Below are 17,617 nucleotides of genomic sequence, written 5' to 3' on the forward strand. Positions count from 1 at the left end.
TAATATGAATATGAAAAATATTGTATTTATTGTAGAAAAAATAATTTGTTTCAAAGTGTTTTTTTTTAATGTTCACAAATCATCAAAATTAAATTCGAAAGAACAAAATCGGACATAAAATGATCAAATGCCAGCAAAATTCGCGTTTTTAGAGCGTTTTTGCAACATGTGTTTTCAGAATACACAAACTAAGCATTTATTTCGAAAACAAATAATTGCAATATAAAATAAAAGCATTTGACTACGTGCATAGGCGTAGCCAGGGAGGGCAAAAGGGGCCATGGCCCCCTCCAAATTTTCAAAGTTTGGATTCCGAAGTTGAACTTTTTGTTGAAAATATAATATAATTTGTACAAATTTATATTGTTTTTCAAGACATCTGGCTATTAACACCCCCCAGGACTTGTTTTAGACACACAGAAAGACACCAATAAATTTTGCAAATTGTCGATTTACGCTTCTTCTAATCTGTGGAAGCAATTTCAGAATCGCTCACTCTGTTGGTTTTTTTTGTAGTTTTTGTGTAGCTAAGTTTTTTGTGTTCTCTAATTTAAGCCGCAATTTTTTCCCGTTTGTGTGTAACAGCTACCTTTAATAAGTTAATAATAGCTGTTTATCTGTCTATAAATTTCATACAAAAATTACCCTGAAAGTGTTTCCAGACAGCGCTATAATCCATTATTTGAGTGTAAGTTTGCAAAATTTCCCGGGGGAGCATGCCCCCGGGCCCCCCTAGAATACGCGTGGCTTCGGCACGCTCTAACCCCCATCAGCTTTATTACTTCCCTTGCTTAACCCACCAGGAAATGCCACTGCAGATGTCTTAAATTAAACACTTTGTCGTTCACTTCAATTCATCAAATATTTGCCCCCCCCCACAAATTTTTTTTTTTGGCTACGCCACTGACTACGTGCATGCCAATTTTTTCAAGTGTGCGATGTTTATAAGCTGAATTATAAGCCATTAATCAGGGCGCGCTCAAATGGCCACGTCTCGTGATTTTCGCGCGTCTTTGGAACGAATATCAGATAGGGTTAAGTCGATGACATATTTGTAGTCTTTTATTAGAGTGTCGGTCAGACCCAAAGATTGACGTAGAGGTTTGTTTTAGTTTAGAAATCAAAACACAGTTTTTTCTATATCTTGACACAGCTCATTATCCTTTCTGTCAGTATTGTTATGCCAACAGGCTTTGCACTTGGTGGTAACAACTAGAACATCACACAACTAAGGCGAAAGAGAAAATTGAAAAAATAAAACTAATCGGGAAATAGTTAAAACATCGCACTCTCAAGTTTTTTGGCGCTAAAAGTAACTACTTTTAATTCTCTCATTTTTGCAAACCATCATTTTTCCCGATTAGTTTTCTTGTTTCAATTTTCTCTTTCGCCTGAGTTGTGTGATGTTCTAGTTGTTAACGCACTTGGTTGCTATGAGTTTAATAATTGTATTAAACACACAGAACAAATCCAAATGCTAGCGGTTGAACCAATTTCTTAACTGACACAATTAATTAACAGTAAGTATAGCTTAATTTAGATTTTCTGCATAACAAACAGTTAGGAACGGCAATTCAGTACAAACCTTGGATAATAGCCTTCATAAAACATAAACTCAACTGCTAAATATTATGCTCGCCACTTCGTATTTGAGTTACAGTCACCTAATTGCTGGTACGCGATCGGTCGCGTGGCAATGAACTGAGTTGAACTGGCGATAAACTGAGAAATCATGAAAGTAATTGCTTGTGACATCACAAGAAAACATGGTTGTGACGTCAACCGTCAGGAGAAAATTATTAACAAAACAAAAAAGGGCAAAGCGATCACTTTATGGATATTACATATTTTTCAAAGCAATGAACGAAAGCTGTCACTTTAAAATCTATTCAAAGTTTTCCAAAACACAACAAAAATAAAACTTTTTAATTAAAGGAAAAGTTTTATAACACGACGTATCCACAAAGTTTTCCAACTTAGTCTTATAAATAAACGCAATACAAGTTTTAGAACAGAGGTCACCAAGCCTTTTTCTCTGAGGGCCGAATTGCTGCGAGATTAACAGCTGCGGGCCGGATGCAAATTGCGAAAAGATATACAACTATTTAGAATCTCCATTGACTTAAATTGAGCACAATAAATAACAAAGTCAGCGGTGGAATAGAAAAGTTGTGATGAAAATCGAAAGGTTGCTGAAAAGTCATCCCCTGCTGTGATACACTACAGGGCATCGGGCTCTTGAAAAAAATGTTACATCTTTCCAAATTTGGCCTAGGCTGTCCCCATTTGTTGTGGCCTAATGATAAAAACAGAACACCAACATGTAGGCTATAGACTGCCTGGTGGAAAAAATGTACAAATTCAACATATAACAATGTATTGCAGCTGTTATTTCCGCAGCACGTAACGGGCCGGTTCCGGCCCGCGGGCCGTAGTTTGGTGACCCCTGTTTTAGAACATCGGTACCCAGATTGCGATCCGTATGCTGCCCATGGGGTCACGGGAACACTTTCTGCAAACTTGTTTGGGTTTCAGAATATTGGCTACAATCTTTATGCTGTCAAATTTCAAGAAAAAAGTTAAGGGAAATTTTAATACGGCCGCCAAGACAGGGAAATGCGGCATGAGGCTAAAAAAATTGAGCACATCTGCTTTAAAAACTAAATTAGCCTATTAACTGCATGCTATTCTGTCTTGTGTTGTATAGATCCAACAATCCCCACAAGATATTGACTACAAGAACTTATCTCAAATCCCAAATTTCACTCAGCAATGGAGTGAGCTCTTGTTTTTCTCGTATGGTTGTAAGTATTTTAAAATGAGTATCGTACAAAGTCTGAAGTTCAGTTATCAAGTTGAAAATTTTTGCAACAATTTGTGTTCTTTTCGGTGGCTTGCTTTCACTGTAGGTTTTCAAAGCTGTTATATATCTGTCGCGTTGCTGATCAATTCTTGTTTTGTCATCAGATTGCATGTGATCTGCAAACAAAAATATAGATGACATTAAAATAAGTTAATAGTCTACAATGAATTCTTATATATTTGATGGGAAACTGTTTGGTGGTTAAATTAAAAATAACTTGTTAGTGTTACATGTGCAGGCATAGCCATGGACCTACGTTTACACCACAAGGTCACAACAAAGTAGTCCAAGACCTGGACCGTAATGAGAATGATTTGATCTCTGTACCAATGAGGGCCCGGTGTGAATGAACACATGAAGAAGAGCCATGGATAAATTTCAGAAGACATATACAGTATACACACTGTACAGCTTAGTCATCATCATACGTTCAATCGATGTCGGCTCTCGGTCACTCGAGAAACCATCAGTCTTGTAGCATGTTACGTCAGCGCAGCAATACTTCTTAATTTGATAGGCCTAAATTTGGTTTTGTTTTGTTTTCTTATCTTTATCCTGCATTGCGGGAAAGCGGACTTGAGCGTTATGCATCGGTGTACGCCTTCCGACGTACAACTGACCCATGCTGCAGCCGACTGCAATGTCTGTTTCCGGTTGTCTACTCTACTTATGACTTAAATTTGGTACTACCCATTAGGCCTACTCGAAATCAATCACTGGGTAGAGGCAATTATCGTAAAGTTTCTTGCCCAGAGAAACAACAGCAAGTGCGGGTGGCTGGAGTCGAACATGCAGGCTCTCGACTGCGAGCCCGGAACGCGCGAACCACTCGGCCACTGCTGAAATGTAAGGTAGGAGCATATTAAACTTACCAGAATCAAAAAGGATGATTGCAGACAGCAAACCATATTCAATGTCATCCAAGTTCAAAATTTCTACTCGTCGGAAGAACTTCAAAAACGCTTCAAAGTGAACTTCATGAACCCCTTTGAAATGAAACAACATAGGCTATATAAAATACTGAGAAAAATAGTAAGATATGATTTTAGACTTTAGAGAATATCTCTTGCAATCAATAGTAAATAGGCCTACTACATAGGATATAATAGACTGTATCGCGAAGAAGGGGACGATATGCTGTAAACAAATCCTTTGCTCTATTGAATTTTAAAAACAAAAGTAAACACAGTAGGGCAACTTTAAAGGCCAGCACAGATGTGCTAACGATTGCATTTTATGGCATACGTTCAGTCGTTCATCTGCCAGGAAGCAAGAGATTAAATTTTCGTTAAAGGGTGGGAAAACCCAAATTAACTTTTGCGAGTTTTTTGTTTCAGCGTGATGTCATTGTGTAGGCCTACAACATGCGTTTTAGCAATAAAAAAATCCAAATTTTGTTGCCTTCGTCTCGCTAAGGCCGCTTTTGTTTGATACCCGTTTGCGAGGTCTCGTTGCGCATCAAGCTGTGATGCTGTTTGCTGTGACACCACAAGGTACATATAGCTGTGGCCAAAAGTTTAAGACCAGACTTGATTTATGACGATTTTTGCATTCAGATATAAGATGATGCAACTGAAACAATATATGATGCAGTATTTTGAAGTAATGCAAAAATGGTCATAAGTCAAGTCTGGTCTTAAACTTTTGGCTACAACTATATGTACCTTGTGACGTCACAGCGAACAGCATCACAGCTTGATGCGCGCGAGACCTCGCAAACGGGTATCAAACAAAAGCGGCCTTAGCGAGACGAGGGCTACAAAATTTGGATTTTTTTTTTGCTAAAACGCATGTTGTACACATTGACATCACGCTGAAACAAAAAACTCGCAAAAAGTTAATTTGGGTTTCCCCACCCTTTAAAGCAGATTGAAACATGATTTATAGCCTACCTGTGTCTTGAATAATCATTGGCACATGAAAGTTCTCTTGGTAGAATATGTATGCCCAAGAATGCCGGAGAACCATAATTTCCATGACGCTGCCTTTCAGCAACGCTATCTGATCTTCAGTTTCCATGTCTGTGAAACCTTTATAAAAAATATTAATAAACACTGATTTTTAAAAAGTGTTTTGGCCAAATGTGACACGTGTTTGAGTTAGTAGGCCTATCGTTAGAAACAAGACCTGACACTAAGAGCCTGTAGCGCACCCAGCATGGGGCTAAGGGGGCTCAAGCCCCCCCCAAACCCGCCACCAAAAATCAAGTTTTTGTATGTTTCCCAAATAAATGTGGAGGAAAATAGACGCGCCTCCAGCAAATAGGCTAAGTTAATTTTTTGTTTAAATTTGGGTTGTAGCTTTTGATTAACACTGCTTCCTGAATTTTGATGTCAAATTGAGATTTGCCTTTGCGTAGAATTATGAGTCAGCAGAGAATTTTTGATCGGTACAAAAAGAACACTCCATGATATGGTCTTTGATGGCACTTTTAAAGTTCATATGCTCTCAACGTCAAATGTCTGGTGGACATACCGATGTGCCGTACGTCAATGCTGAAGCACACGGACATGTAAAACTGAATACGAAATTTGAGCAGAAAGACGAAGGCGTCTAGGACTTCAGTTGAAAATACGAACTAATTTTGAATGTTATGTAAGTAGGAAAAATGTTCACATCAAACTTATTGTTTACAAAATTAGTGTTCTGTTTCAAATTGTTTTCGTGCTAGTTGTTGTATTTGCACTTATTTGTCTATTGGCAAACAGGAAGCTAATTCTATTTTGTCATACATGAGGAAAAAGTCAAGATCTATAGAAGATTGCAAGAGTAGACGTAGGGATAAGGATGCTGATAGTGCTAGTAGCATGGGGTTCACTAGGCTAACTTGTAATCTGATTGAGAAATCAAATCCTGATGTATCGGCAACCGGTGGGTTGTGGGCCGTGAGTGCCTTAAATATTAATCAAAGGAATGGGTATTGGCCTATTGTCACTGTCACTCAGGGGCGTATCCTTAATGGAAGCAAGGGAAGCATTGCTTCCCCCACCAAAATTGAAAAAAAAAGATAATGTTTTTCAGTAAAACGATTTCGTAATTTCTTTATCTGAATACGAATTAAAACAGTTTCTAACTCATGTCCCGTCTAGGTTTTAATTTTAAAAAAGTTGGAAGCTTGCGGAAGCAGAGATTCGTACCGCATCCATTGCTCTCGTTTTTGTTATACGAAGAAACAAGGTGAGAAACAAAGGAAAAAAGCAGAGCAAAGTTTACGCGATTTACGTTTCTTTTAACTAATCTGTGAAAACAATCTCAGAGTTGCTTCCTGTTGGGTATTATTCCGGTGCGTAATGAGAAAATCTAAGGCTTTGGGGTTATATCTGCCTTGCAAGGAAAAGTTTGAGCCTAATGTTAGATTTACACTGTTATCCTGGCTACTAGCCTACAGCAGTAGGTAGCTGTTACTGAGCAGTTAAGCTGAATTTTTGGTGTTCTCTAATTTGAGCCGCAGTTTTTGCCTGTTCATGTAAGAGCTACCTTTCATTATAAGTTACCGTAATAGCTGTTTATCTGCTAATAAATTTCACACAAATATTACCTTAAGAATGTTTTCAGAAAGCACTATAATCCATTATTCAAGTGTAATTTTGCAAAAATTTTCCGGGGGGCATGCCCCGGACCCCCTAGGATACGCGTCCCTTCGGCACGCTTTTACCCCCACGACTTTTATTGCTTCCCTTGCTCAACCCACCAGTATACGCCACTACGTGTCAGTATTGTCGTAAATCACTCAGCCGACATTTCTGAATTAGCCCCCCCCTAAACTTTTTTCTGGGTGTGCTACTGCTAAGAGCAGTAATCAAAAATGATCACAAAAAGTTGTGTAAATCAGTTGTGCTACACAGTGCAGGGGTTTTACCGTTCTAGGTTTTTTTTTTTAATTCCCTGATGTCAGCAGAACCGCTGCCGGCGTAACTACGCTCAGATGACACAGAGGTAAGAAAATGAGTCTCAAGGAATTGTTTTATTCGTGAGTTTGGCTGCGTAGCCGAGTGGTGAGAACGTCTGCGCGACGTTCGAAAGAACCGTGGTGTCGAACCCAGGTTCTTTCGAACGTGAGTTCGACACCGCTCCAGAGCACGTGGCTGTGTCTCGGCAAAGACACTTGCACCAATTTTTGAATTGACATTTTTTTCTAGAATGAATAGATTTTGAATTTGGAAATAAAAATAATGTGTGTAAAACTTATTTGTGCGGAGGTAACTTATATAAAGCACTTTTATCTTCAAAGAAAAAAGGCAAGTAATTACGTAATTTAAACTTGGCAAATTTCAGCAATATGTTTACGGTTGTAGAACAACAAAGGGTGAACTCATGTTAAGATTTCGTCATAAAGGTGAGGTGCGGAGATATTGAATAGTTGTTACTTTGATGTTGAGAAAATCACCGATTTGACGTCACAATGTAACGTTCTGCCAAAACGGAGGAAATTAAAATCAATCAATCGCCACTGAACAGAATCACTGGTGAAAGCCGTGATTGGTGAAAAGCCGTGATTGGTGAATCACTGGTGAAAGCCGTTGGGTGGAAAACGATTTATCAACGATTTTTGTTCACTGCACGTGAGTTTTTTTAAGGAACGCAAATATTATAGGAGTAAAATATTTTACACAAGGTTGAAAACAATGGATATTCATTACGGGTCCCTACAACAGAAAAGGAGTCGGCTAACAATTTCATGAATATATAGGCTGCAGTAGGCTACAAGCATTTCACCAAAAACAAAAACAAATGTTGTTGATCCTAAGGGCAAGACAATGGAGATGAATATCATCCTTTGAAAAATGGCCGTATAAATATTGATAGCTACTGAACCTATCTTTTTCATGATTCTGACATCTATAAGGTTATATTCCAGTGGTAAGCCTACGGTCATCATGTTTTTTTGCGTCATGTGCCTAGAATGAAATTATCACTACTAAAAAAAAGTATAATTATCACAATACCGTGTAGAGCTACTAACTAACTTTTACATCCTGCGTAGGCTATGTGTAGCCAAAGTTTTGATATCTTCAAGTTTCTTTTTTTGCAATCATTATTAGCCTATCATTTGCTGTTATCTTGTAAGCAATAGGAGCATTACAATAATGAAAATTTGGTTGAATATTTTTCATTATTTCTGACTTGATTGTAAACTTAGGCTAGTTTAGGGACATAGGGTAGACTAAAATTCGGTATACCTGGCAATTTCTTGGTGAAGTCTACCAGCGCTTTTACATGCGCTGTGGCGACTTCAAAGATGTTTGAATTACATCTGGCAATTGACTTTCCAGCATACGATGCCTGAAGTGCAGATTTGGTTGTTAGTAAATCTGTGACGTGTTTGTGTATAATTGGTCACAGCGGTAAACCATAATCTCTTCGTGGGAAAATTGTAACATAAGATTTCCGGATCCGTTCGTCTGTATGTAATGACCGAAAAAGAAACACTCTTCTGAAACGTCTATTCAAAAAGTGTATTTCTGTAAAATTAGCCCGCGGCTATCGAAAATGAGGTGCAACGCGATACACCACTAAAAACCTGTCACTACAATCCAAACTACTTAGATAAAGACGGAATTTTCGTCCAGCTGGCAACCACTAAGCAAACAGTTAAATATTTCACCAAGTTTCAAGCAACCGTTTTACGAATGACTAGAATACATTGCTATATCTCAAACTCACGTACGGTACGCAGTTACTGTGACGTCATAGTGAAACATTGTGAAGTAATTCTCAACAGGTGTGATACAAGTCTTATGAACGATGTTGCAATCTTGGCTCATTTTTTAGGAAAAATTCCATGACGTAATACGCTAAGATTCAGTAGACCTGAACGGTTTTATATGACGTTTAATTTGGTGAACCATTGTCGGGAACAATAATATATCGGACAGTTACATCAAATACAGTTGCTATTCTTTGAAACCTCAACCGTCTGTTTCATCCTAAAAGGGAGATCATCAGAAGGTCCTTATTCATTTTTCTATTCTATTTGAATAAGGACTTTTGATGATCCCCCTTTTCAGGGTGAAACAGACTGTAGAGGTTTTAAAGAATAGTAACTATATTTGATGTAATTCGCTCGGCTTGGCTCTTTGCTTGGCATTGAGCACTTTTTTAGTATTAATAGTATTTACTGTTTTATCTGACGGTTATAATTATGCTAACCATAATATTTCCAACAATCCTGTTGGAAATCATAATAGATAGGCCTACTTTAAAAGAACGAACAATTACAGTATAACCAAGTTGATCAAATTTAGATAAACGTGATTAGCCTACTTATGGAAATCATTATGCTTGGATAAAAAGTAGGTTAATCTTTGAAATCTTCTTCTTTGTGTAAACCTTCTTTGCCACTCCAGAGGTCGAGGGTCTCTGCCTTTCACCACCCTTGAGCAGTGGCAGCAACTCGGTCTAGATGTTTGGGCAGGTGTCGAGCAGTCACTGAATTGATTTGTCATCCAGTTCACGAAGACCACGCACATCTTAATTTTTATCATACCCACAGGGGCTTGGAACTAGCTTATTGTCAACACAAAAACAACTTGAATGAGGCTACATTTAATTGAAATAGTTCTACACAAATAAAGATGTTACACCGGACCAACTAAAATTAACCCTTACCCATGCTTGTCTGATCTCAGGATTGGATGCATATTCTTTAAAAGCCTCTCCTACAAATTCTATAAGATTATCATCGTGATTGTGAGTAGAACGTGTCATTACATCATCAGCATCATTCTGCATAGTTTGTGATGAAAATCAGTCTCGGTTTTGTATTGGCTAACATTCTTACAGCACCAAAAACTCGACTTTTTTGTTGTCCCAGAGTTGTAGCTTTGCTTTAAATTACTTCATTGAGTATGAAGTCATTTAAATCACTTTAGCACTTTTCACTTTAACACTCTATGATCACAATGATATGTCAGTGTATTATTTTATTTGTGTTTTTGACACGTATCAGAAGCACATGCTGTGTTTTTTGTAACACATGAATTTTTATAATTTGATTCTAAAGCACACGTTTTGATTGTTTTAATGTGCATTTGAGTCATTTAAAGCAAAGCTACAACTCTGTGACAACAACAAAGGTCATGTTTTTACCAGGGCTGTGGAATCGGAGTCGTGGAATTGGTGGAATTTTGACGTGTCCGGAGTTTTGAAAAAGGCCGATTCCGACTCGGGCTTGATACAAAACGATCAACAATAAAACTGTTGTTTGCATTTTTTTTCAAAAAATTATTTCTTATTTTCCGTATTGCACCTTAAAACTTTACCAGAAACTAGAAATGTTTGTTCTTGTCAGTTTTTGTGAGTCGCCATTTCAATCACGATCCACAAATTCAGTGGATTCAAATTAAAAAAATCTGGCAACTCTAAAAAATCTGGCAACACTGAAGCCAAAATAGGAGTAGGCCAGAGTAGTGATGCAAGCCGCGCCGCGCCGCGCCGCGTACGCGGCCGCTTTTGACTTTTTCGCCGCGTGCCGCGCCGCGCCGCGTGGAAGGTTGAAATGACAAAGCCGCGCCGCTTGCCGCGTAAACTTTCAAGAAATTAATTTTTCGTAAACGTAAACTTTCAAGAAATTAAACTTTCGTAAACGTAAACTTTCAACTTTTCAAGAATCAGCTAGGAAACTTCAAATTTAAATTGGAAACACGGATCAGTTATTTTTCCCTTCGGAAACCCTAAGATGGAAAGCTATGCAAATGCAAATTGCAAATGGCTTGCAGTTGACAGGGTTTTAGGGCTTGCTTGTCAGGGAAGCTGTACGAATGTTTTTGGTTAGTAGCCTAGCTGATAAGCTCAGTTACCAGGCTATAGGCCTAGCGCAACTACCGCATTATTTACTATATCAGTTAGCCCAGTGAGTTCAGGCTATAAGTTTTACTCTTGTGTGTGTAGTTCATATAGCCACTGGCATTATAATTGCATTATTGCTTACAAAAAGTGTTCAAAAGTCCTGATACTGGATCCAGGAACATTCTATTTGTCTTAGTTTGTATTATGTCTTAGAACTTAGATGCATTGCTGATAAGAGAATATGATCTGGTTAGCCTGGCCAATTAGTGCACAACTGTATTGGTACTAGGTTACCAGTTATATGCCATGGATGCTTTTTCCTACAATTGACTTTCTAAACAATAACTCGTTAAAATATTTTTTTTTAATTTTGTAATTTGCGGTGTGCGGTGCGGTGCAGTGTCAAAGTTCCAGATAAATTGCGGTGTGCGGTGCGGTGCGCGGATAGATGAGTCAGTTGCGGTGCGGTGTGCGGATAAAAATTTTGGGTTCGCTGCATCTCTAGGCCAGACTGCCAGTGCCAGTTATAAACCGAGGATTGGAATTGTATGTTTTTCGGCTGACTCCACAGCCCTGATTTTTACAACAGTCGAAATAAGCGTGTAAAGTAGCTGAATTAATAATAATTTATGTCTATGTTGGTTGGTTTTTGAATCTTCAAAAGGAGAGCAGTCAAAAGGCTGTAAGCAGGCCCGGATTAAGGTCAAATGGGGCCCCCTCAGGGCCGTAGCCAGACCGCAGAGCAAGGGGGGGGCCAACTTTTCGTTAGGGGGGGCCGAAAAATTTGAATGATTTTGGCATTTTAACCTCTTAAACACCGGTATCCACAAAAATTGCAATATGTCAGTTTAGTGTTAAGACCAGTAGCGTAGCCAGGAATTTTGAAAGGAGAGGTTTTGACGACCGGCGGGCGAAGCCCGACGGCGTGTTCGCCTAAGACGACACCCAGCGACGGGGGGTCTGGGGGGCCTCCCCCAGAAAATTTTGAAAAATGACTTTGAATTTGGTGCATTCTGAGAGCATTTTCAACAAAAATGTGGGTATGAATATTCCTGTAAAATGGTGCTGTCAGGTGGCATAGCAAAAGGATAAGATCATGTTTTCTTCAGCATTTTTCGGAAATAAAGCTAAGTCTCTATGTTTTCTTGTTGCTAATTCCTGGCTGAGATGTTTGAATGTTAGGTATTGGCACAACTCGCTCTTTTAATGCAGTTTTGTTTAAAATTAGGCAAATTTTTTTAGACTGAAAGCATCATGCTCAAGCATAAAGAGACTGAAAGCATCATTCTCAATATCGTGACGTCACACGCGTGCCAAAGGGGGGGGGGGTTGTAACTTGTAACACAAATTGTAACACAAATGTAACGGGGGTTGTAACACAAATTTGGTTTATCACTGCACAGATTGGTTATCACTGACCCTTAGAATTAAGTATGGTAAGTAATGGGTATGAATTAAGTATGAATTAAGTATGGTAAGTATTTAAGAATGGTAAGAATTAAGTATAGCCTAATTTGTACCGGTTTGTAGGCCTGCTGGAAATCCACTCCCTCTTTGTTAGGTTATCATTCTTTCCCAAAACATTTTTATTTTACACAGTTTCTGACAATTTTTTTACCAACCAACACGTGTTGGCCTTGGTTGAATTGAACCTGTTGAGGTTGCCAAAGGAGGAGTTAGGGGGGGGGGGGGGGCGAAATTGTTTAATCATCATAGCTGTTAACTAAACAAAACAATTGTAGTTAATTGGGCCAGTTGGAGCTGTGCAACGGGAAAATGGGCAAAATCATTATAATTGCAGCTGTTGCTCAAGAATGTTGGGATTTTGCCAGGGGGGGCAAAATTTTTTTCAGGGGGGGCGAGGCCCCCCCTGGCCCCCGGCTGGCTACGGGCCTGGGCCCCCTGTACTAATGAATTTTATGGGGGCCCTTACCAGTTTACGTGGAGCGTAATGGAAGTAAGCTGGTTTCGCTTGCTGAGGAAACCGAGCCTTGCTTAGGTAAGTTAGATAACTTTGAAATAGCACGTGATCGATGATTAAATAAGCATGTGCAAATTAAGTCAACAATGTTTACGTTATAATGGATGCAAAATCACACAAATTAAATCAACGAAACCGTGCAAGGGAAAACATTGTAGCAAGGGACCACTGTTAGTACTGCACACTACGCTGCAAATTGCAATGAAAGGTTATTCTGAACTTCTGTTCTAAACTGCTCTTTCATTCACTACTAACTACCAATAAGATTTAGAAAACTAACATGAAATTCAGTCGAACGACTTTTTTCTGGCTTTCTTTGCTGCAAAGTTAAAAAAATTGTTATTTTATTTATTTTATTTTTAGGAAAAGTGAGGCCCTCCGTCTGCGGGACCCCTGTGCTTTAGCACACCCTAGCACAATGGTTAATCCAGGCCTGGCTCTAAGTTACAAGTAGGCTATGCGAAACTACCATGAATAACCTATCAAGGCTTTGTCAGTTCAAGAATGACGATTCAAAAACCAAACCAGTTCTTGCAACGCGTTGCTCAAGCGCACTTCCAGAGAGCTGATCCAGCACCGCGTGATCTTGAGTCGGGCGCGTAACCACTGAGCTATCAGCAAAGTTTCTTACTCCGGGTAACCTAGGTATCTTTGTAAGCTAACCAAGCTTTGCTAGCTTGATATAAACCTGTTTGCTTTCTTTATGCGGTGGAGACGGCTCAGGTGACAACGAAAAGTTGGGCTCAATATCTGTGGCTGAAGTTGAAACGTTTTCTTCGTGGTCTTTATCGTCTGAGCTCATCATAGGCTTTCTTTTCAGTCTTTTGGAGCGGCTTTGCACATCGGTGAGAAGACCTTCCAAGAAAATAAATCGATAAACACTGTTAAGTTTAACTTTAAAAATTGTGGACTTATAATACTGTAGTCGCAGTCACCTGTCAAAATAGATGAAAAAAGACAATAGTAAACTACCATTTCGTAAACTTGTATTGTGTTGGTAGACTATAGGCTACGCGTTTTCTGATTGTCGAATATTTAGCCTAGCCTACTTCGCTCTTAACATGACACAGGCACATTCAGCCACTTAGCCTATTATTAGAAACGAAGCTTTGATTTCCTACTCATGTAGTCGTTGTAGTCTAGCTTCTTAACTGCATTGTGATGTGCCAATAAAAGGGTAGCCTATTCCTTGATAGTTTACTCTACGTAAAAGTTAAATAAAAGTAACAGCTGTATGCTACTTACATTCTTCCAGCATTCCGACTGCTTTGCACTTCTTGAGTCTACATTCTGGACACTTTCGTCTCGTGTACGTATCCATTTTACATTTACCTTCGAACTTGCAGCTGTGAAACCGAATCAAAAACAAACTCTTAAAGCAATTCTTGTGATCATTAAAACCACCAATCAAGGTGTCAACAACGATTGTCCCAAAAATTGTTACTATAGCGACTCCCCTATTTTACTTCCACTACAGTATTTTTTTAAGGTGTTTTGGGGGACCGAAACGGTCCCCCAAATTTCTCCAGCGGTTTCCCAAAATTTGGACTTACAACTACAGTAGAAAAGTAGGCTAATGGTTGTTTCTCGCTATGTCTTAAGCAAATATGGCTATTTTTTGGTATTTAAATGAAACACTTGCGGTCTCTTAAACCTACTTAGCGGTAACCCAAACCAAACCTTAAAAAAAACCCTGCTTCCACAAACTTTTAATTAAGTTTTTTTTATTTACAAGCAACCCTTTTTTAAATAAAAAAAGAGTGCAAATTGGATAGTTAGAAAGTAACGTAGCCTACTTTGTTGGTTAGCCTGTAACGCTTCTGGTTCAAGCCTGTAGTTCCTTTGCATTGCAAACTAACTCACTTCATGCATCTTATTCTTCGTTTTTTACAAAACATTTTATTACCACGCTATTTGTAACTTAATTGAGAGACGTAGCCTATTGAACTTTGTTGTCAACAAGAAGTAATGTGGTTTACAACAAAAAGTAAACAATTCCAAAAAATATGCAAAAATAGCGTAGATACCGTAGCCTAATTGATTATGCGGACTACCTATACAGGCTACAAATAAATTACTTCTTGTTGATAGCTTGTAGGATATCCGTTTCCGCCTTTTTCTTACCTCTTGAGATGTTTTTTATTGACCGTTCTCCTGAAGAATCCTTTGCATCCCTCACAAGTCAACGCGTTGTAATGATAGCCGGACGCTTTGTCACCACAAACGCCACAGGAACCACTTGCTGACCGCTTCTTGCCTTCCTGCGTGGATAAGGTGTTTGTTTGTTAAGCATTTTATACAAAAATTGTTAGTGAAATCTAAATTCGGATTGCAATGGTGCAACTAATGTTTGATCCCATTCGATTTATTGTGAAGTTAGGAGGACTGCCAAAAAAAATGAAGATCTGCTTCGTAAGCTAGTATTGGCTGCCAGGTGTCCCATTTAGTGCCAGGTAACCAGTAACAAAAGTAGGCTACTTGTCAGCTGCCACAGGTGGTATAAAGTGAAAGTAGACCAGTTGTTCTCAACCTTTCTTCTTTTGTGGCCAATTTTCATCAAGCAAATATTTCTGTGGCCCACTATTTCTTTTATGCAAACGAAGTTTTCCTTATCAGTTGTATAACTGCAGCTGAAGAACACAGCACATGCACCTTGTAGTTACAGTGGTTTTCAAAATTTATGCCGTATTCCGCCTTTGACAGCCTCAATTACTATGAATTATTTCCCCACTAATTCAAAAAAAAATACTAAAAACAGATCTGCAGAAGTTCAAGTAGACTACGCTTTCAGTTATGGCTTGAGTGAAATGAACAAAGTTGTCTATTAAGTACATCATAAAGTGTTTTAAAAATTTCTCCCAAAACGATTATTCCTTCTTTCAAGTTATAAATTTCTGCTTAGGGAGCCAAGTGGCGTCTTTTGAGAACCATATCGTTGTAGCAGCTTAAAATCAATGTCCGTATATGATGCAATAAAGGGTAGAGTTGATTGATTGCATCAAGCCACCAAACCGATTATGTCAATAATTAGAATGAAAATTACCACTCTGTAGCAAAAAACAGCGACATTATTCGTTCTAACTATAATAAAAACTACTAAACAAACACATAAGTGCAAAATTAACTATTGTGACACAAATGTTTTTATGAATCAGCATTTGTTTAAATAGGTCTGTGGCCCACCTCAAAAAATCTCCATGGCCCACCAGTGAGCCATGGCCCACTAGTTGAGAACCGCTGAACTAGACAGACCAAACTTTGCAATAAAAAAAAGATGACATTTCTCAGCAAGCTTTCGGTTGGCTACTGTGTACAGTAGGCTATAGCCCCACGATCAATTATATAAGTTAAGTAGGCTACCTATCAATTAAAATTCAATGAAATATAATAGATAATAATCAACAACTGTCATGCTTTGTTAATTGTATGATTTTCATTAAGTAAAACTTTTTTGTCGTCATAAAGACAACTCACTCGGCATCTCATTCTAATAAATTCAAACCAACCTTTGTTGCGTCATCAGTTTCAGTCGTTGGCTGTTTTGAATCCTTTTTACTGTTTGATGCACCTTGAGAAGGTAACTGTGTTGATGATCCCGTCAAACTATCTGATGGTTTCATAATCTGCTGGTCACTATTGGAAGTTCTTTCAGACATAAATGCGCTGTCACGTTCTTCAGCATTTTGACATAACTCAAGGCATCTTGGTACATGTTGAGCTCCATCTAATAACGGATGAGAGATGTTTGACTCAATGTTGGAGTCGTTAGGTATTGACGACTGTGAAAAAGTTTGCAGATTTTGAAACAAAAGATCGTGGTCATCAACCTGTGTTGATTGACTTATTCCATTGGTTGCAATGTCGGAAGGACATGTCATTGAATGTGGGCATGTCATTTTGCCTCCAGAATACTTATGTGTGACACCAAGCGAAACTTCTTAAGCCTAATTCGAACGGTCTGGGCTTGATTGCCTCCACCCTTCTTATGCAAAATCGTAGTTGGAAAAGTTTAACAAACTTTATGATGAAGGAACCCCTAAATTTAGCTTGTCTTCTATGTGTGGTGACAAGGTTGCAAATATTAACGAAAAAACACTGCAACTTTAGCAAAAAATACTGAAAGAATAAATGCACTATAATATGCTGATTATAATTTGTTTCATTAATTTCTAGACTATTTTACACTCCAGGGTCCATTGATCGATTTCAATATAAGCTATAGCAGTGGTTTCCAACCTTTTTAGGCTTACGGCATCCTACTGAAGGAGAAAATATTTTGCCGCACCCCATGGCATCGCAACGATCTTTCACTTCGAATGCAGCAGATCATTGAAACCAACTTTAACTGTTTCATACCAAAGACTTTTGTCTGTGGTAGGCTACAACGGTACCCAGTCATTTGGTCGACAGACATTTGGTCGACAGTCATTTGGTCGACAGGACGTTAGGTCTGTCAATGGCTACGGCTACAAAAAAGTGGACTCTTTACCAAAGCTTTATAATAGGCTACGTAACAATAAAAAAGAACTGGTAATATTAACGCTGTTAGAAACCAACATGATAATAGAAACACCTATTTTACTTGGAGATTGAATGCCACTTTGAAACAGCATTTAAAAAAAGTGAAGTTTTTTATTTTGAAGTCACCCTAAAACTTTAATGTAGGCCTACTGCTCTGCAACTAGCAGACAAAAACGATAAAAATCTTTCCATGTACAGCAGTCCCTTACTAAATGAACTACATTCGACAACCAGCATAACTTGTAGAGTAGAGTATGTGACATCAAAAAACCACAACAAAAGCGTGCCACACTAGGAATTTGTGACCACGATACGTATACGATAGCCTATACACAGAGGCGCCGGAACAATTTTTACTGGGGGGGGTTAAAATTATAAAAAAAAGGCACTTTTGTTGCTGAAAGGCCAATTTTTTTTTTATAGTTTTAAGATAAGATATAGCGATAATGCTCATCTATCAGCTC

The 17,617-nt window shown here is 38.5% G+C and overlaps 1 protein-coding gene across 1 annotated transcript; it reads right to left on the bottom strand.

Moving 5' to 3' along the window:
* Positions 1–941: 941 nt before the first annotated feature.
* Positions 942–16,528, bottom strand: LOC145770894 (bile acid receptor-like). Its single transcript, XM_082582637.1, has 9 exons — positions 16,139–16,528; positions 14,757–14,893; positions 13,878–13,978; positions 13,321–13,487; positions 9,473–9,589; positions 8,044–8,146; positions 4,756–4,893; positions 3,736–3,849; positions 942–2,979 (listed from the first exon to the last, which is right to left on the bottom strand). The coding sequence occupies exons 1-9, from the start codon at positions 16,526–16,528 to the stop codon at positions 2,744–2,746; spliced, it is 1,503 nt and encodes a 500-aa protein (XP_082438763.1). The 3' UTR covers positions 942–2,743.
* Positions 16,529–17,617: the final 1,089 nt, after the last annotated feature.

This window comes from Aplidium turbinatum, chromosome 5 (assembly GCF_918807975.1).
Source record: "Aplidium turbinatum chromosome 5, kaAplTurb1.1, whole genome shotgun sequence".
NCBI classification, from domain to species: Eukaryota; Metazoa; Chordata; class Ascidiacea; order Aplousobranchia; family Polyclinidae; genus Aplidium; species Aplidium turbinatum.